Raw genomic sequence first — 27,038 nt, forward strand, 5'->3', positions numbered from 1 at the left:
GCATTCATTTTGGGTTTGGAAAGGGAGGGTCAGTCCTACTGTTCCTGTATAAAATTGAACCTGGCAAGTGGAATTGGTGCCTTATAGTTCAATTTAAGAGAATAGTATTTCATCATTTGGCCATGGAGGAGTTTGTAAAATCAGTGCTGTATTTTTCATATCCATGTCTTCATTTATGTGTCTTTGTTGGTTCTTCACTACCTCAGAAAAATGGATATGTTTCATCAGTTTCAGATAAATCATAGACACTGAAAATTTTGGATCTTGAAATTGATTGGCTGTATGGCAGGTATTCTAAATCATACCGAGTGTCTGTCATTATTGAACAAATAGCTACTTGCTACAGGCAATTATTAAAAAGATACAAGTGCAACTAAGTTTTTCAAATAAGTCAAATTTTTTATGCTCAAAAACCAAGCTGATCTTCCATACATGTTATAAAAAACAAAAACCAACCAAACAAAAAAAACCACTGGATCTGTTTAATAGAGATCATTTGTTTTCTGTGCTTTTTTTTTTTATTTTTATTTTTATTTTTTTTTCCTCCCCAAGAAATGCTATCCAGGTCTGGAGGGTTAGTTGATTTTACAGTAGTTTAATGGCTTTTTTCAACAGAATAGAAGAGTTTACAGCAGAACAGAATGAAGTAATTTTGTAAGAAACAGATGCCTGTAACAGGCTCAAAATCTGCCACTCTGCAATTGATCGTACAGGGGCTTGCTTGAAATCAGCAGTACTGTTTTAAGGGTAAGGTATCATGTGGATACATTTGCCAGAAAACGGGCTTTGCTGTAAACCTTCTTGGGGGAAGGGCTGGAGAGCTGACTGCTTAGAAATGAATACATAAATCTGTAAGCTGAATGCAAAATACATTTTTGTAATTTATTTTTAATGAAAAGCTGAGCTCTTGAGCTATCAATTCCTGACAGCAAGCATAACTTGCAAAGCTAATTAGGTGAAGTTTACATTTTTATTAAATAAATGGTTAGCAAAGGCTGTAAACTGAAGTTCTAAGTGACTGCTGGGCTATATTCCTTTGTCCTGGTGTAGGCAAATGTCCTAATAAAAAAAAAAACAAGTGTTAGTCAGAATCTAGGACTCTAAAATCCATATATAATTATATTTTCTTTAAAAGATTCAGGGCATTTTCATTGATAAGGCCATTGCCAGTTTTCATTGGCCATGCTACTGATAGCAGTATGTTACATCAGAGTGACTTTAGTTTATTATGGCACATAAATGACTTATGTGTGTTTTTTTTGTTTTGTTTTGTTTTTTTTTTTTTTCTTTCAGATTCCAACTTGGTTTCATTTGAAACAGCTGAGAGACCTAATTATTTTCTTCAGTTGTCCTCCAACAATACCCTTGTTCTTTCTAAATGGGAAAAAAGCGAAGAGTTTCACAACAAATCAACATTTGTTATACACAAGAATACATGGCTTTCTGGTTACAGTTCCTTTGAATCATTTGCAAAACCAGGATACTTCATCCACATTTCTGCATCTTCAGTTGAGCTTCTGAAGTACCATCATTCAGAGGAATTCAGACTGTCAATCCTTTTTAAACTAGTAGGTAGGTAATTAAAGTTGTATTTTATGAACATCACTTTGTTCCCCATGGAAATATAAGCTGACTCTTAATGATATTTTCAGAGGTGACTATATTTCTTACTTCTCCCCAGCATCACTGGAAGGTGCAGATAATTTGTTTGTGACAGGCTCAAAATCTTCTTTGAGCTTTGTAGTAAGGAAGAGATTCTGTTTTCTTGTCACAAGTCATTAAATACCCACACAACTTCACTGTATTTGCCAACTGGTTTTGGAAATGCATAGACTATAGCAAAGTTTCTGTGCAATATTTGCTTTGTGGGTTGTGAGGAAATTCTCAAGGAATAGAAAATTCATGCTGATGAATAATGGATTCACAAAGGGAATAGGAAAAAAAAAAAAAAAAAGAATGTGTGTTTCTATGTTAAGGTCTGTGGATGATGTTTTCTCTTCCCTTCCTTCTGATTGTGTTTTCTGTACATTCTCATTGTAAACTTTGTGGCCTCATAAGTCGTGCTATCCGGTGCTAAGGACATGCCTGTAGATTACACCTCTCAAACCTTATTTCACCTGAAAAACACCTTGACCTTATCCATGTACCAACTCACAGAGGCTGTGCCTTCTGTGATGTTATCCTCTAGTGTTTCAGGTGCCACGTAAGTGGTGATATATGCCTGTTTTTGGGGATCCAGATGTCTTTTTCTCTAATGTTTCTTGGACAGTTGCAGCTTCTGAATATGCAAAGTAGACTGCTGTGAGGCTGTTTCTACCTTCTTCAGAGATTCCTGTTCCCTAACAGTAGTCACGTTCCATGGAGATGTAAGGAACACAAATGTTGGCAACATTCTTAGAACACTTTGTGGGATGTAGAATCTGCTGCCATAAGAACTGTTGACAAACGCCATGCATTAAAAACTCCACAATTAATCAAACTCTGTCTCATTTAGATTGGTAAAAAAACAAACAAACAAACAAACAAAAAAACAGGAAATAAGTCTTTTCATAACAGGAAATAAGTCTTTTCATGTACTCAAGAGCCACGTGCTGAAATGAAGATGGCCTTACAGATCAGGAATGAGATACAAGAAGTTATATTGGACTGTAAAATAAAAGAAAGCAGATTTTTCATGAAACTATCATTTGCTTTATTAGTTAATGATTTATTTATTGCTTTATTGCATTATCAGGTTGTCTTAATATATCAGATGCTTTAATGCATCTGTGTGACTTTTTTATGAACCTCAATGACAACTACTAATTGCTGAAACCTACTGGCCTTTGTGCACTATATAAAATTCCCAAATCACAATAAGTGTTTATTATTTTTATGTTCTAATGCTTTGTACTGTGCTGTAAATTTAAATATATCGGTAACTCATTTACTGGTGTAGCAAAAATATTTTAATAGGTATTCTTGGTAACACAATTTTCATAAACCAGTTCTTCATTCTCTGAAACCAAGACTGTTTTACAAGCAAAAAAAAAAAAAAAAAGAAAATGTGCTGTTGTAACAAACAAAGCATGGCCTGGCCATGTTTTATTGTGACCATTTTGAATCTCTTGGCATAGTCAAATCTGAAGTAGGCGTTGACTTCTGTGACAGAAGAGGCCAACTGTATGCCTCGTGGAGCTTCTTATTATCAAAACATTGAATTAAAGCGTTAATGGTAGCATTGTGAATCTGCTGATGTTTTGTGGTGCATTATGATGACAGCCTAATGCAGCTGTTGACTGGCACACTCCAACTTCAGAAAAAATGACAGATTTTGTCATTGCCAAATGCCTGTTGCCTCTTGACAAATGCTTGAAATTGCAGAGCTGTTGAGGTTTTTGAACAGCAGAATTACAGAGCTAATGCTGTTACCAGGGCATTCATACAGCATTTCAGGCAAAGAACTTTTTTTGGACATAACAAAAATATCTCCTTAGTCTTTCATCTTTGAGGAAGGAATGAAGAAGGCTAAAACATGTTCCAATTCTCAGTGGTCATCCATTAACACAGGGTGGTATGTCTTTTCAAGTGCGAAGTCTTTACCTTCCAGTCATTATACCAAAAAATCCTATCTATGCCAATGGAAAACTAAAACAATTTACCTCAGCAAGTGGGATCAGATCAAATGATCTAGAGGCATTTCATTAATCACCACATCCGAGGGCTTGGGTTTCAGAGTTTTATAAGCAGAGAAACACAGGGCTCGAATCTTTCTCCAGTGTACTTTCACAAGGCCCAGCCTGCTGATGTAGGGTAATTACACGGTCTAAAAATACAGCAGCATTTGTTTAAGTTAATGGAAAAGTTACACCAGCTCCAGAGAGCACAGGCAAAAGCATATTGGATTTCCTGCTGACTGTTGTAAATGCTTTGCATATTAGATCAGAAACTCTTGAACAGGGAACAGCTATTCCTGCGGAATCAGAGGATAAATATCGGGAGCAGAATAATAGGCCCAGTAAATCCCCTTGGCCAGAAAGTTCCTCATGAGACTTCTTCATACTCTGTGACGCACATTCAAAAGGAAGAATTTTAAATGACCTGATCACCACAGCAATAGATACGTGGTTGTTTAAAGTCAGCTGACGAGTCACTTTTTCCAGTTTCATAGCAATAAATATTGTCACATTCAAATACGTTGACTATAAATTACACAGATAGGATGGGCTAATACTGTGAAGTATTTCCATGAATAGTCACCTCAGGTTTTAAATGGAGTTGTTTCATTATAGTTAGATTTGTTTGCCCTCCTGTTCTCACAAACATTTGGGTGTTTGAGTTGATAACTGAATTTGAGTATCTAGAGTATGTATAGTAAAAAGGAAATATTTGTAGTCACAAGAAAATAGATTTTACATTCTTTGCAGGAAATTTTACTTGCCAGTAGGTTATTTTGTTATGCATTCAGTTGAAAGAATACACTTAGTCTGACCAGAACAGCAGAGACAGAGATGTCAAGTTTCCAATTCACATTTGAAATTATTGAGAAATTAGAGGAAGTCAGGAATTGATCTTTTTTTTTTTTTTTTTTTTTTTTTTTAAATCATGTTCTCAAGCTGGTTGACTTTACCATTCACAGAATTATCATAAGATGCGTTACTCTTTTAATATCACTGTGGATTAATATTATATATACTATAAAAATGTAAGTAACTTGCATTATGTAAATCCTGTGGTGAAGTTCTTAATAAGGTTAGCTATGTGCTTAAAAAACTAACTTGCTTTAAATGTAACGGCTGTCTCAGAGAGAATTTTCAGATAAAATCTCAAGATGCAGTAGATATATGCACACTGCACACAGAGGTATTTATCAATGTTTGATACAGGGCGTTTTGCTTGTTCTCAGCGTTTGTATCTTATACAGATATAATATGGTACAGAAACACGGTACAAAACTGAAAATTAAATTTATATATTTATTTTTTACAAAATTCTCTTATGTCTTTAGTCAGATTTATACATGATATAGTTGACTAGTTACCTTCTGTTTACTCATACCTATTTCCATCAATAGATTTATTTATTTTTTTAATGCCCTGTTTTACTTACGCTGAATTGCTCTTAAGTTTAAATTGAGCTTGTATGCTTTGCCAGTCCCAGAGATCATGACCTAGGGCTTGGGACTGGATAATGCTGAGCACCTGCTGTTCTACCTGCAAATTCCGAGTATGTCCCTAAACACATCTGCTGTGTAGCTCTTGGAATTAAACTGAGGTTCCTGGAGAATTATAACATCTTTCCCATTTATACCACAAAGACAAATGTTTGACCTCCTGCTTTTGAGTGAATAAATAGGAGGAGATTAGATAGTTACGTTAACAGGATTATATTCATCCACCAGCATAATAGTAAAATAAAGCTAAAGTATTTGAAAGGTAGATAATTATATTTTGCTTTCAGTTATGTTTTGGCTAGGCACAAAGTTCATTCTTTTCAGTGATACTTGCTTACATTTCTCATTGCAGAAACTTGAAAGTCATGGGCAGAGTTTGTTGGTAGTTTGTACGTGTTAAGTGGGTAGATAGTATTTCATGTTACTAAACTTGTAACTGAGGAGATAGGCAATCTGAGTTACTAAGCAGAGTTTTGCTGCTGTTATAAATAGAATGAATTCTAAAAAAATTTTTTCTTCCTTCTAAATTATTTTAAGTCTTTGGGGAAAGTAACAAAATAAAAAGGTACAAGAGGAGAAGGAGAGTTTAAATACCTTTTTTCATAGTCTTAACCTTTATTTTAAATACAACCTTCTGTTGAAGTCAGTATAATTAAACTTTTTTTTTTTTTTTTTTTCTTTTCAAGTAAATAGATTTTTTTGAACATAGCAAGAAATCATTCTGACAATGGCAAATGTTATTCTTGTGGGGTAGAAGTCAATATAAAAAATGGCAGGATGGACTTGTGACCAGTAGGTATTGTCAATACACACACACACACACACAGAGTGGCCAAGGTACTAAGAAAGGTAATTGTGACTCAACAGAACACCACAATCTGTCAGTGGTAAAAAATAAAATTAAAACTCTTCATCGGATTACACTAGTAGTTCTACTACAGTACTGGCTGTTCTTATTACGACAGAATTAAATTTGAAAGCCACAGAAAATGAAGATCATAAATGCTTCTCTGAAGTCCAAGCATGTGAGAGAAATACATATGGGGTTGGCAAAGTGTATAGGCACATTCATACAAAAGCTTTCTACAGTACCATAACCATTTATATGCTCAGCTCCTGTTAGGTAAAATAGGATCATAGAATGTTTTGGCTTGGAAGGGACTTTAAAGATCATCTCATTCCAACCAGCCTACTGCAGGCAGGGACATATCCCACCAGACCAAAAATGGTCTCTCAAAGCCCCATCCAATCTGGCCTTGAACACTACCATGGATGGGGCATCCACAGTTTCTCTGGCAACCTGTTCCACTGCCTCAGCACCCTCAGAGTAAAGAATTTCTTCTGAATATCCAGTCTAAATCCACCCTTTTTTAGTTTAAAGCCATTAAATAAATTATTAGAATAATAAATGAGAGAGTAACAAACGATGAGAATAAATTAATGATGAAAAAAAATGATGATGACATGAGCCAAAAGTATGGCCAGCAGAACAAGAGAGGGGATTCTCCCCCTCGGCTCTGCTGTTGTGAGACCCCACTTGGAGCCCTGCCTTCAGTTCTGGGGCCCCCAGCACAAGAAGGATGTGGAAATAACAGAACACATCAAGAGGAAGGCCACAATGATGATCAGATCGCTGGAGCATCTCTTCTATAAAGACAGGCTGAGGGAGTTGGTATTGTTCAGCCTGGAGAAGAAAAGGCTCTGGTGAGACATTATATGGGGCCTACAGGGAAGCTGGGGAGGCACTCTTTGTCAGGGAATAAGAGGACAAGAAGAACGGTTTTAAACTAAAAGAGGGTAGGTTTAGCTTAGGTATTTGGAAGGAATTTTTTATTCTGAGGGTGTTGAGGTGAACAGGTTGCTCAGAGAAGCTGCGGATGCCCCATCCTGGAGGTGTTCAAGGCCAGGCTGGATGGGGCTTTGAGCAACCTGGTCTTGTGGGAAGTGACCCTGCCCATGTAAGGGGGTTGGAACCGTGTGAGCTTTAATGTCCCTTCCAACCCAAATCATGCTGTGTTTCTGTGATTCTATAAATGTGGGCTCAGCTGGCATGTTGACAGGAACGACTGCCATCCAGGGCGTACTTCATCATTTTGTTAAGGATTTGCTCTGTCACCAAATAGAAGACAAATGCTGAGAGACTTCACCAGGAGGTACATGGTTATCTTCAAATGCCATAGTAAATCCTTTTGAGGAAAACACGTCTGATACAAGAATCTTGACTCATTGTCTGTAAACTGTGTATCATTCTTTTGTTGTGAGTGAACAGTACTGTTGCACAGAGTACAGTAAGCTCATGTTACTGCTTGCTGGTTGGGGGAATTTAACTATTAAAAAAATGGGAAGCATGTAGTGGAGGTGGCTGATTAGCCTCCTGAATAGTATTAAGCATTCATGCCCTGTGCTGGTGAAATCCAGTTTCTGAGCAATGGTATTTTCTGTGATGGGAAGAGCAGTGCTCGAGTTCCGGCATAAAACTTAATATCTAAAATCAATACAGAGAGTGAAAGGAGTATTACCCTCAGTTTTGGAAGAGGTACTTTAAATGGCTTTAGAGCCCATTGTTGCTACTTTTCCTTTTACCCCAGTGACTCTGAGTATTAGGTTCATAGTTTATATATAAAGGTAGTGAAAAGAGGCAAAAATATCTATTACGTTACCTTGATTTAAGGATACTTTATTATTCTCTTGGCTTAGTCTTGAATTCATTGTAGTTTAGAACAAGACTGCCTGTTTCATCTCACATTCATTTTCTGCCTTATCTCTATTTAGCATAAACTTTGTAAGCAGGAACTGCATCTTGCTGTGTGTTTTTCATGGTGGCTATCACAGTCAGGTAGGTCCTTGAGTTGCATAGGCATTCCAGAAGTGATGTTGTCAATAATGAAAAGTTAAAATACGAAGAATAAAAATAAATCAATATAAGCTGAAAATTGTCCAATGATGTAGAGGCATTTTCCCATAATTCATAAAGCATGTATTTCACTTTATCTGATGGGTTTACTTGAGATGTACTGAAAACTTTGGAGATTCTGGAAACCAATTTATGGAATATATTCAGCTCTTGCTGTGGTGATACGGTCTGTTCTTTTATACAATTTACACACTACAAAAAATGAATAGAGCTTTGTATGGCATGTTGAGTACCTTCACATCCATTGACTAGAAAATTAAGCACCCATTGGTTCTACAGCTCTCCTTTGAAAATCATTTTTATGACAAGGTTCATGGATTCATCTATTGTCTGTCCTTTGTTCTGCAGAATCAGGGAGAAATTTTGCAGAAAAGCATGATTTTGTTAGTTCCTTATGGAAATCGATGTTCATGTTGCACTCAGCAAATGCTGTATGCCTTTATGTACAAGCTCCACACTATTTCCTATCAAGGCATGCAATGCCTGCAAACTCTTTGAACGTAATCTCTAGGAATGCTTGAGGGAAATGGGGCAATAGCTTCATAAAAGATGAAGTTCATATAAAGAATGGGAGAAAAGATGTTAAGCTCAGCAGTTGCAAGTGTTAATTCAAGATCATTGTTCTGCTAAATTGAGAAACTGGCATTCATCATCAGGTTGTCAGATGTGTTCTACCAAGCTTGTGCCTTTATTGTGTTTGAAACTTCTGTTGTGATTACTGTTGAGTTAAAAGTTATGGATCTGTCTCCATACCTAGTCTAAGGTAGTCTGATGAATGAGATTTCCTAGACTGTGCTAGAATATAGTGTGGTAGCTGGTTGTTACTATGGGTAGTGAATGCTTGTTCCAGTAGGTCTCAGATGTGTTCTTTTTGTCGTATATACATTTGTCCTTAAATCTTTTTACTCTGACCTGTCAGTGAATGCAAAACCTGATGCATCAGTCATTCAGACATTCCAAAATGTATGGAAATAATTCCTTTCCTCCATTAGATTTACATAATTTGAGTCAGTTTCACAAGAAGGTTCACAGATTAATTCAGGAAGTGTTCTTATTTCTGTATAGGATAGTAACTTTGTAAATACATTTGTTATTGTCATTAAGAGTCATGTTTTTGAAAGCAGCACCCACGTCCCTGTGTAGGACAAAATGTTAAAAGTGTTAAAACACTAGATGGCAACATACACACTCTTACTCTAATAAGGGTGTGGGTGTCTGCGTTTGATTTATACCTTTGATTTAAGATAATTATTTGTACTAAAAAGGAAGACATTTATGGTTAATAATTGCAGAGGAGTAACTAACCATAAGTGCAGATGCTGCTAAATTGCAGGAAAAATGTTTTCTTAGATTTTCCAGGAAAGATGAGTGTCGCGAGGAAGGTGTAAAAGAACTAGTCTCTGTGTATCAGTAAAGATCAGCAAAACTTAAAAGCAAAAAGATTTACAAAGACCCAAAATGAAAAGTCCTTCTAAGCAGTAAGCATTCTCTTTCTGGTCATTAATATAAGTATTGTTCAAGTGCAGCTATTGTTCACAGGCTCTGAACCACATAGGTTTCAGACCACTTTTAGCAGTCTAGAGGGGACAAATATGTCATGGTGGTGTTTTTCTTTAGGTACAGATGTAAGGAAAGTGCCAATGCCCTACCCTGGCTGCTACAGGAAGGAGCTGAGGTGGGCTGTTGTAGTTCAGGTACCAAAATCCAGATGGATTGCATAAGTCACACGGACTTGGAAGAGCCACTGGAGTACATCCAGCATTGATATGGGAAACCATTCTGCATGCAGATGGGACAGAGATATAGTGAAAAGGAAAGCATGTAATGCATTTGAACATGCAAGTGTATGCCCCCATGTATACCACCCATATGATTGCCGAAACTTTGTTTCTCTGAGGTATTATATTCAGTCTATGACTGAGTCCATTGATTTGTCATCTTTACATTCATTCTGTAAAGTCATTGCATAATTTAATAAGTATTGTGTAACTGATCCTTACTTATGTTTATTTTCACTCTGAATTTTAACTCTTCCTTTACCTGTATTTGTACTTTGGGTTTCAATTATCCAGATTTGAAGCATTTCAATAAACATTATCTACATAGATTTTCTGAAGGCAAGTTGGCTGGGTGGGTTTGTTGGTTGGTTTTGTTGGTTTTCAGTTTGCCATTGTGTGTTTTATTTTTTGATAGCATTTTGTATGCTGAAATATATATTTTCAGTTAAAATTTCCAAGACAAAATATGATCATTTCTCAGTTGCTTTGACCACCAGTTAGAATTTCAGGTTCAAAATGGTTTAGGTTTCAATTATTCTCTTGGAATGCCTATCTTAAAGTGTTTCTGAGAAGGTCAACTGTTAAGATGCATTGTTGTAAAGAGACTAAATTGGCCTAATACCAGATTATTTGCTTTGGTTATTTGTGTTCATTTTAGCTTTTAAAATGCAATTGTATCATAAAAGTTAGTACACCTATCTCAGCTAATTTTAACACCAGGCAAACCACAGTTATGATACACTGTGTTATAAATTATATCAGTGTTTCCAACTGGTGCTTTTTCTTTTGATCGTAACAGCAGAATTGTACTGAATCTTTATCCTGTTTTTGCATTTTAATTGAATAACCACAAGATTCATTGTTGTTATGCTTTTCAAAAGCTTTTTAAAACAACAGCTCTGACTTACGTGGCTTTATTTTCAAGTGATTGTAAATTCAGTAATCATGGCATGTTTTATACTGCAAAGAGCAATACAGCTTGCAGAGCCAGTACTCTGCAATATACTGTTTCTCTATGTTTCACAAAGACCTAAACAGTCAAAAAATATTAACAATTTTATTTGTAGGGAATACAGGTAGAAACAGTAGAAGATTTAGAGCTGCAGTGAACTAGCTGTGCTTCTTAGTGATATATATGTGTGTGTGTGTTTGTAGAAATATATATGAAATTAACAGATCTTGGTTGTTTTTCAGATGCCAAATACAAACTTATATCACGTTCTGCATGTGAATGGCATTATGATGCCTGTGCAAGTCCTTGTTTCAAAACATGCAGGGATCCTTTGGGACAAAACTGTCAGGCAGTACCAAAGTAAGTTTTTGCAAATGGAAAATTATGTAATTTGTGTAATACACAGCATAATAAGCATATGAGTGACCAGATGTAGGCTTAGTACAGCAGATCTGTATTCATGTGGAAGGAGATGAATGAAGAAGAAAAGAAGTGAAATAAAAATTGCTGTGGCAGCTGCATGAAAATGACGTCTCTAGACAGCAGTTGTTAGATAAGTACTGCCAGAGTTTGGAATTACAAGTATATTTGTAGCTTTCATGCTGGAGGGTATTACAGTGTATTAATAAAAAGAAATGCTGTTAATGTTGTTTCAGATAGTTGTACCCCTGTGTTTTCATTATCATAGAGTCATAGAATGGTTTGGTTGGAAGGAGCCTTAAAGGTCATCTAGTTCCAACCCCCTTGCTATGGGCAGGGATGCCTTGCACTAGATCAGGTTGCCCAAAGCCCCATCCAACCTAGTCTTGAAAACCTCCTGGGCCAGTTGTGTTTCACAGCTTCTCTGGGCAACCTGTTCCAGTGCCTCATCACACTCAATTATGGCATTTCAACAACTGTGTTTGTCCTGGCATTTTTCTTTTCTGTTTTACTAATTTGTACTAAGTTTTGCAAAAGTGGCATGTAGATTTTGGTGTGCAAAAAAGCTGTGGCATTTCTTAGGTGACAACAGTTACCGTTGAACCTGTGAACATTCAGGCTGAATATCACTGAGTTCATGCTTTAGCTTAGGTCTATGTGAGAATGTAAGCCATGGAATGTAAGCAATGATGTTTTGAAGGAGTACACTGAGATGATGAGATTTAGATAGAACAAGGCTCTCTACTCAAAACTACTTTATAAATTAATAGTGTTTGCTTAAAATTAAATGCTTGATAGTTGACGATACTCTTCAACCAGTTAACAATGATTGTTTTTTTTCTAGAGTGGAAGGATGCATCCCTGTGTGTCCTCTCAATATGTTGCTGGATGAAATCACTCAAAGATGCGTGTATTTTGAAGACTGTATGTTTGAAAAAAAATATATATATTATGTATGATATTTAGCTTATTAATGTCCGAGGTTATGTTTTTGTCAATTTTTCAAATAAGGGTGTTTAAATTTGTGTAATTATGATCTTAGTTATACAATGTTTGAGTTTTCACTGAACATCTAGTTTAGTTTAGAAAGAGTTTCACTCCTCAAAAACTGGAGTACTTCTAAAATAAGAAAAATGTTCTTTCTTCATAAAATATTTCAGTAATATTAGATGTGGAGAAAATGATTGAATTAACTTATTTTTGAATTTTATGAAGTTTAGAAGTATAAAAGCATGTGAAAAAATCAGAGCTAAATGAATTAATGTAAACTCCTTCTAGCTCCGCTAGCTTTGTCTGTAATTTATTTATAAATACCAGACTGTCATTTATTTGTTTCTTATTTCAGGCATTGAACCTGCAGATGATAGTCCACCTTTACCAACCATCTTTCAAACACCAGCAGTTTCACACGTAACATCAAGTACAACTTCGGCAGTGATCAGTGAAATAGTAACTTCATTTCCCGTACCTGAAGCAAAGGACACAGAAACAACACTTGCTTCAAAATTGAAATTCACTGCAACTACAGGGAAAACTAAATTTTCAGCTGTAACAACTAATACAACGCTTCCAGACATAACTTTATCATCATATATTTCTTCACAGTCAGCAGAAATTACATCATTTGGGAGAACTACAGGAATGTCTGTGACAGCAAAATCTAATGTAAGCTTGTCTTCTCTTGTTGCCACTTCAGAAACCTCCACAAAGACACAACTGATCAGCAGTGGTTCCACTAAGCTACTGAGGGCTACAGAACCTTACACAGTAACTGCTACACGTGCAGTGACTAAAAGCACAGGATCAGAAGGCAAACCAATTTCTACTTTTACTGGGACACCAACCACACTTAGAACAACAGAATTGCCAGTCAAAACTAAAATAATGGAAATATCAGAAATAGCCATGAAGACACTTCCCACAAAAGAAGCACAAGTAAAAACAGAAGGGCTGACAACATTTACACCCCCTTCATTTGAATCAAGAACAGAAAAAACTACTGCACATCAGCCCCGATATTCCACATTACCTCTTCTGGTTTTGCCTTCCTATATATCATCAGTGAACCTAACAGGAACTTCAGAAAGGACAGAAGTAAGCATAGGACAGTCTTCTACCACAGTAGGTAAAGTTACAGTAACATCATTTTCTCCTGTGATCACTACTCTGTCTTTGCTAAAACCAGCATCTTCAGAAACAACCAAAACAGCAAATGCTTCAACAGAACAAAGTGGAAAGACTGTATTTTTGCCAACATCCACACTGCCTGTTTCATTAGGAGAGGCAATTACAAAACCTCCTATTGAAATGGTTCATCACCTGACAGATACTGCGGGGGTACCTTTCACTACAACCTTAGGTCCAAAGAAAACAACTCTGCGAACTCCAGAGAAATCATTAGAAACAACTGTTTTACCATTTACAACTCATGGAAAGGAAACTCTCAAAACAGCATCTCGTGTGAAGCATATATCTAGTTCCTATTTGCCTCCATATTCACTGCGTCCTAGTTCTAAAACTGAAAAATCCACCACTCTTTCTCCAAAAAGACCTTCAGTGTCTGTTCCTACTCCTGCTTCTCCAGCTTTAGGTGAATTAAAAAAAACATTTAAAACTGTGTCAACAACAGGGTATCCCTCACACGTAGTTCTAAACATAACAGAGCTCTTGACTACACTGTACACTAAATATCCTGCTTTACCTGAGACTACCAGAGTGACACCATTGTCTATTGAGGTAACATCCAAAATAACATCGCCTTTTGAATTAGTAGCAAAATCAACTTTGTTTTCTGGAAAAACATTTACTGAATACACATCACCTTTGGCTTTAAGTACAGTGAAGACAAGCACTTCAGCATATTCAGGTAATGTTACCACATCAGCAAAGAAAACCTTTATCTCATCAAAAGAAACCACTACAGTTCCTTTCATAGCTACAAAAAGAGAGTCAGATGAAACAACGTCCTTCACTGGATCTCCACGTACTCCCCTTAGAGCAACTGAAACCACATTGTTAACCACACAGCCTGAAGAATCAGAAGTGGAAAGAATTTCTAGCATCTCCCCTAGAAAACCATCCGCTTTCCCTTCTTCACCACCAAGCTCTCTAATCTCTTTAAATCTTTCTCTTCCTTCATTACCCACATACGGAAAAGAAGCATCACTGACAGCTCTCAGTCCAATACGTACAACATCCCATGAACCCATCTCTTCATATCCAAGAACGACTATAACAAAATCTAAGTTAGGAACAGAAAAGACCTCCTCACTCCTGACTTTCTCTACTTTATCCACTATAGCAGAGCATTCAAGTCCAATAACAACAGTACCATATGACAAATTGCCAGGCAGAGCCATTTTAAATACTACTTATGCTATATTCTCTCCGTCCTCTGAATTCAGCATTCAGCATATAACAACCAAAGCAATGACAGACAAAGAAAAATCAACTCTATCCACTTCTGCTGTACTTCCATTAACAAAGTCTCACACTTTCTCCACCTCTCAGTATCTAGCAGATAAATCAGTTTCTTCACCTTCTTTAACACAAGTAATGCTGGAAGTAACAACCCCACCAAAATACCCTGTAGAAACTAAAGTAGTTTCTACAGCATTGAAGTCTACAGTTAAAAGTATAACAGATACAGTAAAATCTACTGCTTCTACAGCTCAGAAATCCTTTACTCCATCTTCAGTGGGCTCCTTCCCTCAACAAACATCTTCAGGAGATAAACTTCCAGCACAGACTACTAAGGCTGTGACTATACTGCATTTTTTGACTGAAACAGATACAAAACTTGCTCATCAGACTTCTAAGCCTACCTTGACAGGCCTAAGCAGTACTCCAATTTACCATCATCCTGCAGAAACTCTAGCAAAATCCACTGATCAGCCACAAATTCTATTAAGCACAACTGAAGCTATGGTAGAATTGATTTCCTCACCCCCCTTAACTACCTTCCTACCTAAAGGCATTCATTCAAGTGTGTTATCTACCTCATTAGGTCCTACACAAGTTATTTTACAAACTGAAAAAGAGTTACATTTAACTGATTCAGTTACACAGCTGTATATGCCAAAAACTTCTGTTTTACAGTCTACAGGCCCTGATAGAAAAACAGCTGACTTGACTTTTGGTACCAGAATTCTCCCTTCTTCACCAGAAGTGCTTGCAACTTCTTCTTCAACCATTAAAAAAGATGCCTTTCCTTCATTTTCTACACAGAAGGCAGATACTGGTGTAAAATTCACGTGGCAGTCCTCAGTTACTGAATCACTTCTTTCAAGTCAAACGCCTGAAACAACAATTTCACCAGAATTTAAGCTGACCTCTTCACTTTTGTTACCAGAAACAACAGAAATTCCCATCGTGATGGGCAGTGAGTCATCCGTAGGTGCCTTTTTCACCCCTGTGATTTCAACAGCATCCACATCAATGGGTAAAAGTACTACAGAGAAAACTGCAGTGTTGCCAAAGCAAGTCACACGTTCAACCACCGCCTACAGTTCCACTTCTCTAGCAAGTACAGAGTTTTCAGCTGCAGTCCATACATCAGCTGCAGCTTCAGCCTCTTCAGTGATGAGCAGTACAGAGCAAAACATCACTATTATATCAGCAACCTCAGACAAAGCAAAAGCTGTAACAGAATCCATCACAACCTCTGTGAAGCCATCCTATTTTTCTGTTACTTCAAAAGCAAAAGAGCCTATGTCCCCTGCTACAGAAAAATCTGAAGAGCTGGAATTAATGACAGAAATGCAACCTGTCCATACTCAAAGTGTTACCATTACCTCAGAAGTACCTCGGACATTTTATTCTCCATATTTCACAAACATAACTGCAGCTCCTTCTAATGTAAGTGTGTCAAGACTGTTCACCATACATTCATCCTCTGAACCAAAACCTTCTTCTATACCTGCATCATTGGCCAGTACTACACACACTTCAAAACTTGGAATAACATCTGAGATACAAACACCTTCTGTGAGTTCACTATTAATGATACCTGACCATTCAAATGTCACAACAGCTCCATCAGTTTCCTCATTTGCCTATTTATCTACCAAACCACTTTATGGTTTGACTACAACATTTTCTGATGGATTGTCAACAGCTGAAGCCATGTTAGGAGTCACAACATCAACTTCTATTCTGCCTAGAGAAACAGCAACTCTCCAGACTTGTACAGTGAGTAATATTATACATGTTTATCTGTTTGGTTTTGAATATATCTGGCTTACTTTTACACACTGATAAAATCATTATTTGAGAGACATGTATTGATCTTTAGGATATGAAATATCGGCATTAAACAGGGCAAGCTATTATTTTTACAGTTATATCTTTAAGTCTGGGTGACTTCAATTGTGCATGATTTTCGTAAGTGCTATAATGCACTACTTTTTGGGCAACAGTTTTCTGAGTATGATTATTACAAGAATATTTTTGGCAAAATATGGTTCTTTATGTTCTTCAATAATATTTTTCTGTCATGTAACCTTCCTTCCCACAGATCCTACTCTTCCTACTTCTGTTCTTCCATACTTTTTATTCTCAACTCATTTTATTTTAAAGTTAAAAAAATATATATATCTGTTCTGCAATTTACAACAGGACTGAATTTTAAACTGTCCTCAGAATGGTCAGATTTTCAAAGATGCATTTCGCTTAAATCTTCCACCATAAGTATTCTGTACCTGAAGAATGTGAGCCCCCTTTTGAGCAAATACTCTGCAGCATTGTAATGTTAGCTTGATAAGAATGGTAACCAATGTCTTTTAAATGTGCCTTAGCCAATCACAGAGAATGAGTGCATAAAATACATTTGCTTGGATGGACAACTGATCCAAGTCAATAAGTCGCAGAACTGCCCATACAATGCAACTCAACCCAGCTGTGGAGTTTTAGGATTTGCTACTCAAATGAATGGGGACAAATGCTGTCCAAAGTGGGAATGTGCATGTAAGTTTTAATTTTGCAGTACTTTTAAAGTGATCTTAGTTAACAATTTAATGCATTTGCAAGAAGGCTAAGAACTAACACTTCTATAACCATGGTGTAGAAAAAGATGTTCCATATTGTGCAGTTTATTTGTTGTCTAATGTGATTTGTAAATGTAGTTCTACACCTGATTAAATGAAATCAAAATACTCCTTTAATGTAAGATGAATATCTTATCCAGCTTTAGATATCTGCAATGGACTTGCCTGACTTAGACCTGTGTTCTGTCTAATCAGAGGAGACATAGTCAGTATAGCCAGTGGATTTTATGGTTGATTGTATACATACTTCAGGATGAGAACACTCCTAGAGTACATTACCAATCACTGTTAACAGCCCGGGGACTCTAGAAGCATAGCTGTACTGTAGTCACTCCCTTCAATTACATAGAATTAGGCAGGATGCATCCAAACCTTAAAGAAAATTAAATTTAATCCATAGTGGCAAAGAAAGGATGCAGAGATAAGCAATGCAAATTTCCACTTACAATCTAGAATACGAAATATCTAAGAGAAGAACTCCAAACCATTTGAAACATAAAAGCTTTAGCAGTAAGCCTGGAAAGAAAGGAACATGCAACAAGAACTCCCTCCTTAGAAACAAGACTAAAGGGGAATTAAGGATCTGGCATGATACACTGCCATCCATGTTTTTTCTAGTTTAGGGCTTGTAAAAATTATAAAACTGTGCTGGCAAGAACTGTAAGAAAGTAACTGATTGCAGAGGACTGCAAATTGTCCCACTAGAATATGAAGGATTTGACTCTGTTGTCCCTTTACAGAGATGCAAGCAAAGGTGACGACATATACCTGAAAATGTGCTGTATATGTTAAACTGTACAGCAAAGAATTTAATCTTATATAACTCAATATTTTATCTTTCTATTTTGTAGTATTTACAGAAAGTAGCCTAAGTTAGAAAATATATTATTAAGTTAGAAAATACATTCATTTTATTTTTATTTTTATTTTTATTTTTATTTTTATTTTTATTTTTATTTTTCTTAGGTCGTTGCACAATTTTCTCTGATCTGAGCATTGTAACCTATGATGGAAATCATCTGGCTTTATTCAAAGAAGCATCCTACATTGTTAGTCAAACTCAAGATGAAACTATAAGCATCCATGTCCTTGACTGTAGAATGGTAACTAATGTTTATCAGCTAACGAAGGATGTTCAGTACTGGTAATAAGATGTATCTTGGGAATGAGTTACACATATATTCCTCTAATGCACATCTTTCTGAATAAAAGGTTATAATATTTGTATGCAATTGTGTTTAATTATTCAATCCTATGCAATATCTATGAATTGTACTTGCACTTCACAATACTTTGCAAGAATTGTATGGGCATATTTTATTCTGAAACAGCTGGAAGGTGAGAGGTAGATCCGTATTATCTTATTTTATGTGTAAAACAGGCAATGTTGTGAGATTAAATAGATGTGCATTTATTAGTCGCTCCCACCAGCATGTAAAAAGTACCATTGTAGAGGGCTATTTTTTGTGTATCTAGCTTCACTTGACTTTACTGTGCAAAAGAGAAGATATGTAGAATTTGAAAGAACTTTCTGAAGCTGCATTAGCTCACTTGGCAGTTCATCAGGCACTGCCTTGTGGAGTGAGGATTAACACACTTGAATTCCTTATTAAGTTTCATTCAACCCTAATTTTTTTTCAAGGAATGCTGGCTAGCACAACCTAGCAATGTATTTCATTGTATCACTTTTCAAATATTTTCATGTGGAGAAATTTGCACCAGAAACACCGATCTTGAGATCCCTTAAAGAATGTAGTATTGTCAGAAAAAAATAGACCACCTAGTACATTTCTAGGTCTTGGATGGGGGTAAGTATTTGCCATTTCAGAGAGAGAAGAGAAAAACCCAACAAGGAGCAATTACAGAATATCGTGTCTAGTGGGTGGTGTAGAGATTGGCTTTATGTCATGAAGAGTTAAGTGCTCATGAGTGTGGAATAATTGCCTTTACAAAATTCTTTTAACTCCAGCCTCTTCTGTGAAAGCTAGGTAATGTTGACATCCATATAAATATTCACACAAGGTTTGGTCATGAATAGTGTAGTACCTTATCGAAGTTAGTTCTAGAAGTTCAATATGATTGGTATAACAAAGCAGATCTGTTTCTGACTTTTCATATTTTTGCTTTGTTATATTAAATGCTATTTCTTTTTTGTGTGCATGTATTTCTGATCCATTTCTTCTGTACCATTCATTGATCATATAAATTTATCATTCCCAGTCCTCTTTTTGCTTACCTTCAGATATGTAGTTCCTATTTTTCAATGTCCAAAGAGCTATTCCGCTGTACTTTTTTCTTTTTTTTTTTTTTTTTTTTTTTTTTTCTGAAAACCTTTATATCTGTTATAATTTAGAGAATGGGTGATACAACACAGTTCCTTAGTACAATAATATTTTGTGTGTGTATTTTACAAAATGAACTTATCCAGATGAACCTTGTAGTACAAACTTGAAAGTACAAACAGTTGCAGCTTTCCTGTCTTAAAAATATACACAAACAATCCTTAATGTCCTGGTATCTAAAAATAATAAACAGCTAATGTATAAAGCTTTTTTACATTATCACTGGTTTATATATTTTTGCTTTCTCCACAGAACAATACAAATTCAACTTCCCTGTGCCTTGCAATGTTGAACTTAACCTATGTATCAAACCAAATTATTATCAATCGTTTAAGTAGAAAAGTAAGTACTTTGAGGTTTTAATTTTCTCTGCCTTCCAAATAGCATCTTATTTCTGCTAACTTCTGCTATCTATTCATCAGCTATCTTATCATGTGGATATGGAAGTTTAGCATAAGACACAGCAGGTAGTGTATTTTATTGTTAGGACTTGGGAATTTTAGTAAACTTGTAAATTCAAAGAGTCAAACTGTGGTAAAAGGACAGTTAATGAGATAAGTCACGGAGTAAGGCAGTTGAAGTGATTGTTGTTCTCTTTAGTGCCTAGATACCTTTGTGAAGATGAGCCTAGCTTCTTTTTAAATTAGGAGATAGATTCATAAACTGTTGAAAATATGACTTTAGTTCTTCCACCTACAGCATTTGGTACCTGACATTTAAACTCTTCTCTGTGTTCATTTTAGATAACAGTAAATTCAAGATTTGCTTGGCCTACTGTTAGAAAATACGGATACAAGGTGGAGGATTCAGGCTTCAAGTATGCAGTTGAGACCCCAACAAAACTCAGAATTCAGTGGTTTCACAACACAGGTGTGATGATCATAGAGTTCAATACTACCAGAGAACCAAAAGCTTTGGGACTATGTGGTAAGTATAGAGTACTGCTAGAAATAAAGATATTCAGATGCTTTGATAAGGAACCACATTTTCCTAATTACATCTTTTGTAGAATCTTGCTTAAAAGAGTTATTGCAGACCACTGCAAATTAAACAAACAAACACCTATTAACATGAAATGATTAATAATTTGGTTGGTTATTGAAATACAATTTGATACCTATCAATGTATTCACTTTTTACTGACAGTTTTGCTTCTGAATGTAGCCTGTTGGAATCACAAGCACAATTGCTGTAACCAAACCTAAATAAGTAAGTCAGACATAAATTTGTAATGTCAAATAAGGTCATTTACAGATTTAGTATTTGCTGTCCATCTGATAGGAAGTGATCTGTGCTATTTTCAGTTTCTAAAGGTCAGAATTCACAGGAACTGTTAACTCGAGAGAATCTATCTTAGTTTATCTGTTAGAGGAAATAGTTCAGGGGAAATTTTTTAATACTAATGGGTTAAATAACCACAATACTGCACTCTGTTACGTCTGCTCAATCTTTTCATGTAGTTACTTTTCTGTAAAAACCATGACCTTGAATAAGCTGCTAGTGCTATAGTTTTTGCAAGCATGTTTTTGTTTTGTTCTATATCCTTACTGTGACACCTGAATCTGTAAATTTATCTGCTGTAATTTGGAGCTGGAAACCAGGGTTACAGAGTTCATAATTACAGTGGAAATCTTGCCAGTTTCAGAAAGGGCAAATGCCTGTAGCTCAGTATCAAATACCAGTGATAGCACAGTCAAGTTCCAAGTCCTGTGGACAGTAATGCTTCTTGCAAAGGAAGAGAGTTTGAATTTACTGTCATTTTGAAATTGGGTTATTATCTGTAATTTGCTCTGACCTTTGTTTTTTAATATCATTCTTTCTCTGTATAGCTAATTGTAATTAGATCAAACAGAAATAAGAATGTAAAGATTATATTTTTTAGTAGGCCTGATTCAAGTTATACTTGAAATTCTCTTTTGCCTTTACCCATTTGGTTATTGTGATGGGGAGAATTAGGAATGTTACCTTCCTGGCTTACACAGTCCATTAGCAAGATGACATGTCCCCATAGCTGGTGTTCTATGTACAACTTCTCTGGAGAATGTGTCATGTGTTTCTGGCATTCATCTCTGATTGGGATTCTCTGTATAAACCTGCCTGCATGGTGCTGTCTGTTGTGACTCACCAGAACCTGCTTTAAGGTTACCTTGCACCTTTTCAGGGTAAATTAGTCTACAATGAGCTCTCATGCTTTCTGCACTTGTTTGCAAATGCAAACATTTGTTTGTCTTCGAGCTTTCTCAGAATGTCTTTAGGCTGATCTGCAGTACCAGTAGATCCTAGTTTCTCAGCTTCAGGTAAAACATGGAACTGAAGGTACCATTACAGTTTTGTAGCAGCGAGTATCCCTTGGAAGTATCTGCATCAGATAGCAGTGCCTTTAACAGTGACTGGATCAGACAAATGTGGCAAGTGGTGAAGAGCTGGTATGGGAGATGAGGGAGGTCACAAGGGGTTATGGATATCTCTGTAACAACACTGGTGAAACAGTGTAAGCGTGTCGTTGTAGGTGCAGCCAGGTCCAGCCAAGTTGAACGTGAAACCTTAATTTTGCTGTGTTTTCTTATCAATGTACAAGAAAACTGGAAAAAGTTAAGTCAGACATGGTAGCTGTCCCTTCAGACCTCTCAAAACTCAAGTCAGTACTTCCTGTTTGTGTTGCATAGACTCACAACCTCTGAATATTCAACCAGAAACATTTTTGGTCAATTAATATTTACAGCTTCAAAAGCTGTTTTACTCTTGAATGCTTATTGCTATATCACTGATTGTCAGCAGCTAGCTCATAGTGAAAAATGCTAAAACACCAATTTTCTAGAAAAGGGTTAAATTCACCAGTAATTGATGAACAGATATCTTTAGAATTGTTATTAAAGTTTCTTGAAACATCAGAAGAATGCTTTCTAGAAATCTGATACAAAAACATCAGAAATTGTGATTAGGAAGAAAGAATGGGAGACTGATTTTGTCATTCTGCTTTTGTACTGGCTAGCTCTTAAAGGACTTTCCAGCAGAGACTGTTGTAATACTCAGATGTTCTGTGTTAACCAAATTGCTCTCCATGTGCTCTATGTTGCTTCCTTTGTTCCCCAGTGTTTTGAAAATGCCAGCTACCTTACTTTAAACAGAAACAAGATGCGATGCTGCCTTCTGTGAAGAAAATAAATAAAAGATTGCTTTCTTCCTGCTGAGTGGTGATATAAATGTACCTGCAAATGCCAAAAGCTGCATTTTTATGTTAGCTCTTAAGCCAAAAGGTGTTCAACACTGCCCAGAAGCATAAGTAAAAGGTGTTACACTTTTGAAGTACAGTATCAAGGCATCTGGACATTTAATGGGAGTTGCCTTTTCAGATAATATTTGCAGTTTTCATTTGTTGCTATGCATGGAGGTGCTTTGTAACCTCTTTTTCTTTTTCTTTTTTTTTTTTTTTTAAAGTGTTTTTTTTTTTTTTTTTTTTTCTTTAGTGCTTGTGCAACTCAGCAGTGAAGCTTGCACATCATTGCTGGGCTCTGAACAACACATTGATATGTGATAGTTCTTGTTTCATGCATGTGCAATTCACAGATAAATCTTTAATTCACTTTGTGTGAAGTTCCTATATCTTTATCCTACAAAACTTTGCATATCTGTTGTGGGTTGTGATACTGCCATGTTGTGTACATTTTTTTAGAAAAATGTGTACATTTTTTTTATTTGCTTACTGTGAGTTTTTTAAAAGCAATTTACTTGTTTGAATATGCCACTTCAAACATACTTGACAATGAACTGTCCAGTGTTAACCTGCCTTTTTCTTTTGGTAATATATAGGTCTTTGTGATAGAAGCTTGGAAAATGACCTGATGCTACCCAACAGGACAGTGTTAAGCAAAAGTGATGCTCCATCGACTTTTATAGACAGCTGGCAAGTGCCAGACACATTAAAGTATGTTGGAGAAGACAGGCACCAGGAAACTAATTGCTCAGTCATGGACTGCTCAGAGTGCTTAAGACTGATTTCGAACCAGACCTTCAGCAGCTGTCACCCTTATGTATGTTAAATATTTTGGAAGCTTACATTTTGGGAGAGATGCTGTTGTGATAGAATTTTGTATACTTGATACAAAATGTGGGACTACATGTAACCACATTTATGGAATGAGATATATACTTTTTTGTGTCTTCAGTAGCAAGATAAAAATAATTGAAGAGTGCAGCAAATTGATAGGAGAGTTGCAATAAGCAACTGACAATTTCAGAATTCCTAATATATCTCTGTTAGTTTTGGTAATAGCATTTAATTTGTAAATCAGTCCCAGATAATTCAATTGGATCAATAGGATGTACAGCAAAGTAAAATAAAGTAATTTTAGGACTTATTTCATATTTAAGTGTTCAGTAATTTAACAAATTTCAGACCACAATGAAGAATGTAAAGGCCTGCATTCTCAAGGGCTGTAGAGAGCAGGAATTCCAGCTTACCGTGAGAAGAGGGTTGAGCAGACCCTTTAAAGTAAGCATAAGTAGAAAACTGCGGAAACAAAACATTTATTTGTGCTCCTGTTAGTTCATTTACCATTTCAACTTTTGCATGTTATTGGGTTTGATGAAGAGGAGTCAAAACCAAACAAAAGCACATAGGAAGAAAGAATGAAGTACAGTTAGTAATTATGTCTTCTGTTAGAAAAATTATGTTAGCTTTTGCCTTGGCATTTAAAATAAATGAAACTGAAGAGTATAAGGACATCTCTCTTTCTCTCTCTCTCTCTCTTTTTTTTTTTTTTTTAAACATGTTCAGGAAACCTTCCCTTAAATACCAGTAGACACTCTGTAGACCAATAAAGTCAGATGGTCCCTTTTTCCTATGAACCAAGAACTTTTGCCTTAGTTGTTTGTAGCTGATATTTAAAAAGGTCAATCTTTTTGCTACATAGCAGGGTCTCTATGAAGGTACAATATTTTTCATATTTTCCTTCCTAGGTTCCACCTGAGCTATTCTGTGATATATGGGTTCAAGACACCAAGTATATTCAAAATCCATGCGTCTCACTAGCTGCTTATGTGGCAATGTGCAACAAATTTAATATTTGTATAGAATGGAGGAGCTCTGATTACTGCCGTAAGTATTCTCCATGTATTCTCCATCTCTAGTGCTTGCTGAGACAAAATCTGCTTAGTAATAACTTATTGTAAGTTGAAAATATCACTGCTCCTGGAGTCTTCAGGTACCTTGGAAATTATTATTAGGATAATAAATTCATCAGCTTTTATCATAAAATAGAAAGCACTGTGCAAAAGGAATCAGGCTCATTGTAGCCAGATCGCAGATGGAAAAGTTAAGCATATTAAATGTATGGCCAAATGCGACCTACATGTATACTTGTCATCAGCGGGGCATGGGCATGCCATAATGTGCTGCAAGTAAAACCAATGATCATGGAGTCTAAAGCTTAAAAATAGTCAGATATAAAAAAATATATTCAAGTTTGTGTGAATTTCAATTGCAAATAAATGTTTAAAATGAGACCTTACAAAATATATCTGTATATATAGTTAACTACTCCATCCATCACGATGGGATGCATGCTCTCTTGGTTTTATATCACAGTGTATCTGGTGGTACACACCTAGGAGGGAAGAACAATGAAGTCATAGCTGGATTTTGTGGTCACTATGCGTTAACATGCTGCGGACTGTTTTTTAAAAGCCTGAGTTCCTCTATTTACAGGGCTCCACTAGGTATTTCCTGTGGGGCATTATAGCCATTTTTAGTAGCGTGGAGCTGAACAGAATCAACCTTCTTTCCCAATTAGCTTTTAAGTTAATTGTCTAAACTGGAACCTTCTTTATTATTGAGCAGACAGTCCCTTTGTGAATTGGGTGTCATCTCTTTACCATCATTCCAGATTGTATTGCTGTGTGACTTAGGTATCATTACATGATAAGGATCCTGCTGGCTGTTCACAGAACCACAGTGTTGGCATTCGTAGTCATTCTCTCTTTGCCATATATATGCAGCTTGTATGTGACCCGCATTTAAGCAGTTTTGATCCATCATGTTGTTTTCAACAGCAAAGGTTAAATCGATTCATTCCAGCATGCACTCATTACATACCAATGAATTTGCATTAATAGTATAAAGAATGTTGTTTAACTGTGTCCATGGACTTTAAAAATAACACACCTCATCCAAGAGAGTGATTAATGTGAATATCTATTAAATATAGTAATGAATTCATGCCATTCTTTTTTGTTCCAAATAAAACAAGGCTGAATTTGCCTTTACATGTATCTTTTTTGTAAAAGACTATATTTTGCTCTTTAGTAATCAGTGTTTTCTTTATCCACTGCAAAGTACTTGATGTGTTTCAAAACACTGCATTATTAATCTGTGTACCATTATAAATCTGGTATTTGTAAATGTTTTTCAAGTATGAATTATTTTGTGTCAACACTTTTGCTTGTTTTTTTTTTTTTTTTTTTTATCTCTACTACCAAAATGCAAAACAAGGCCTGATACAAATGTTACCACAAAGAAGCGAAGTGCCTGTGAAATTTATTTTTGTTTGAATTTGTCATGTAGAAGATGTGTATCAGTGTTTTAGATTGGTAGATCTCTTAGGTAGTACACCCTCATGTAACTAGGTCTTTGGATAACTGATTTATTTCATTTCTAGCCTTCCCCTGCTCTGAAAACTTCTCCTACCAGGCTTGTATAGCTGCCTGTGAGGTTCCAGATAGTTGTCAGAATAATGAGGTTGCTTCTCTGGACTCAGACACCTGTTCGGTGTTGACAGAAGGCTGTGTCTGTGCTGGAGGGACCATCCTGCACCGAGCTCACACTGCTCTCTGTATTCCTGAAGAAAAATGTGGTATGTTTTGATATGATTTTCTTCTTTATTGTCTGCAAGCTGGTGGTCAGATGCTTCATTATCCAGGCCTGGTCTGATGTTGCATAGGCTTTGCATGTGTTGTTCAGTTGAGGCCTCTGGGGATTCAGTAAACATTAACTTTACAGGTGGGCAAGCAGGAAATGTCCTTGTGGCATATGACTTTGCTCAACTTCTCTCAGCTGGAGGATGCTCTTAAAAATGGTAGGTTTTACTTATGCTTATGTGTTCCATTATTTGAAGTATGGTAGTCTTGGCCTCCTTTTCACCTTGCCCTTTGCCAAGGAGTCACATCTAATGATACTAAATGGAATTCAAAAGTCATGCAGCAACAGTTAATTACACATTTTGCATTATATACATCCTATCTTCTATCTGCCAGCAGTGATAATTCTTTTCATTACATTTCTGCCTGAGGACACCAAATTGTGGACTAATACTTAAAACTAACAACACAAATCTGAAAGATGCAATTTTAAAAACAGATTGCATAAAGCACTGTAAATTAATAATAGTTTTGATGTGTGTGAAATACAAAAGCAAGTTCTTTTCAGATTACAGGTTTAA

The 27,038-nt window shown here is 36.1% G+C and overlaps 1 protein-coding gene across 1 annotated transcript in view; it reads left to right on the forward strand.

Moving 5' to 3' along the window:
* OTOG (otogelin) overlaps positions 1–27,038 on the forward strand; it is a gene marked incomplete at both ends in the record, with an annotated part of 102,664 nt that overhangs the window by 59,625 nt on the left and 16,001 nt on the right. Inside the window, 12 exons of the mRNA XM_084286949.1 lie at positions 1,294–1,572; positions 11,039–11,156; positions 12,061–12,140; positions 12,562–14,403; positions 14,653–16,406; positions 17,012–17,180; positions 18,227–18,363; positions 19,855–19,944; positions 20,346–20,529; positions 23,413–23,633; positions 24,562–24,700; positions 26,259–26,453. Of these exons, the coding sequence (XP_084143075.1) occupies positions 1,294–1,572; positions 11,039–11,156; positions 12,061–12,140; positions 12,562–14,403; positions 14,653–16,406; positions 17,012–17,180; positions 18,227–18,363; positions 19,855–19,944; positions 20,346–20,529; positions 23,413–23,633; positions 24,562–24,700; positions 26,259–26,453 (5,208 nt within the window). The remainder of the gene's footprint in view (positions 1–1,293; positions 1,573–11,038; positions 11,157–12,060; positions 12,141–12,561; positions 14,404–14,652; positions 16,407–17,011; positions 17,181–18,226; positions 18,364–19,854; positions 19,945–20,345; positions 20,530–23,412; positions 23,634–24,561; positions 24,701–26,258; positions 26,454–27,038) is intronic.

This window comes from Netta rufina, assembly GCF_964035555.1.
Source record: "Netta rufina genome assembly, chromosome: 5".
In the NCBI taxonomy this organism is placed as follows: Eukaryota; Metazoa; Chordata; class Aves; order Anseriformes; family Anatidae; genus Netta; species Netta rufina.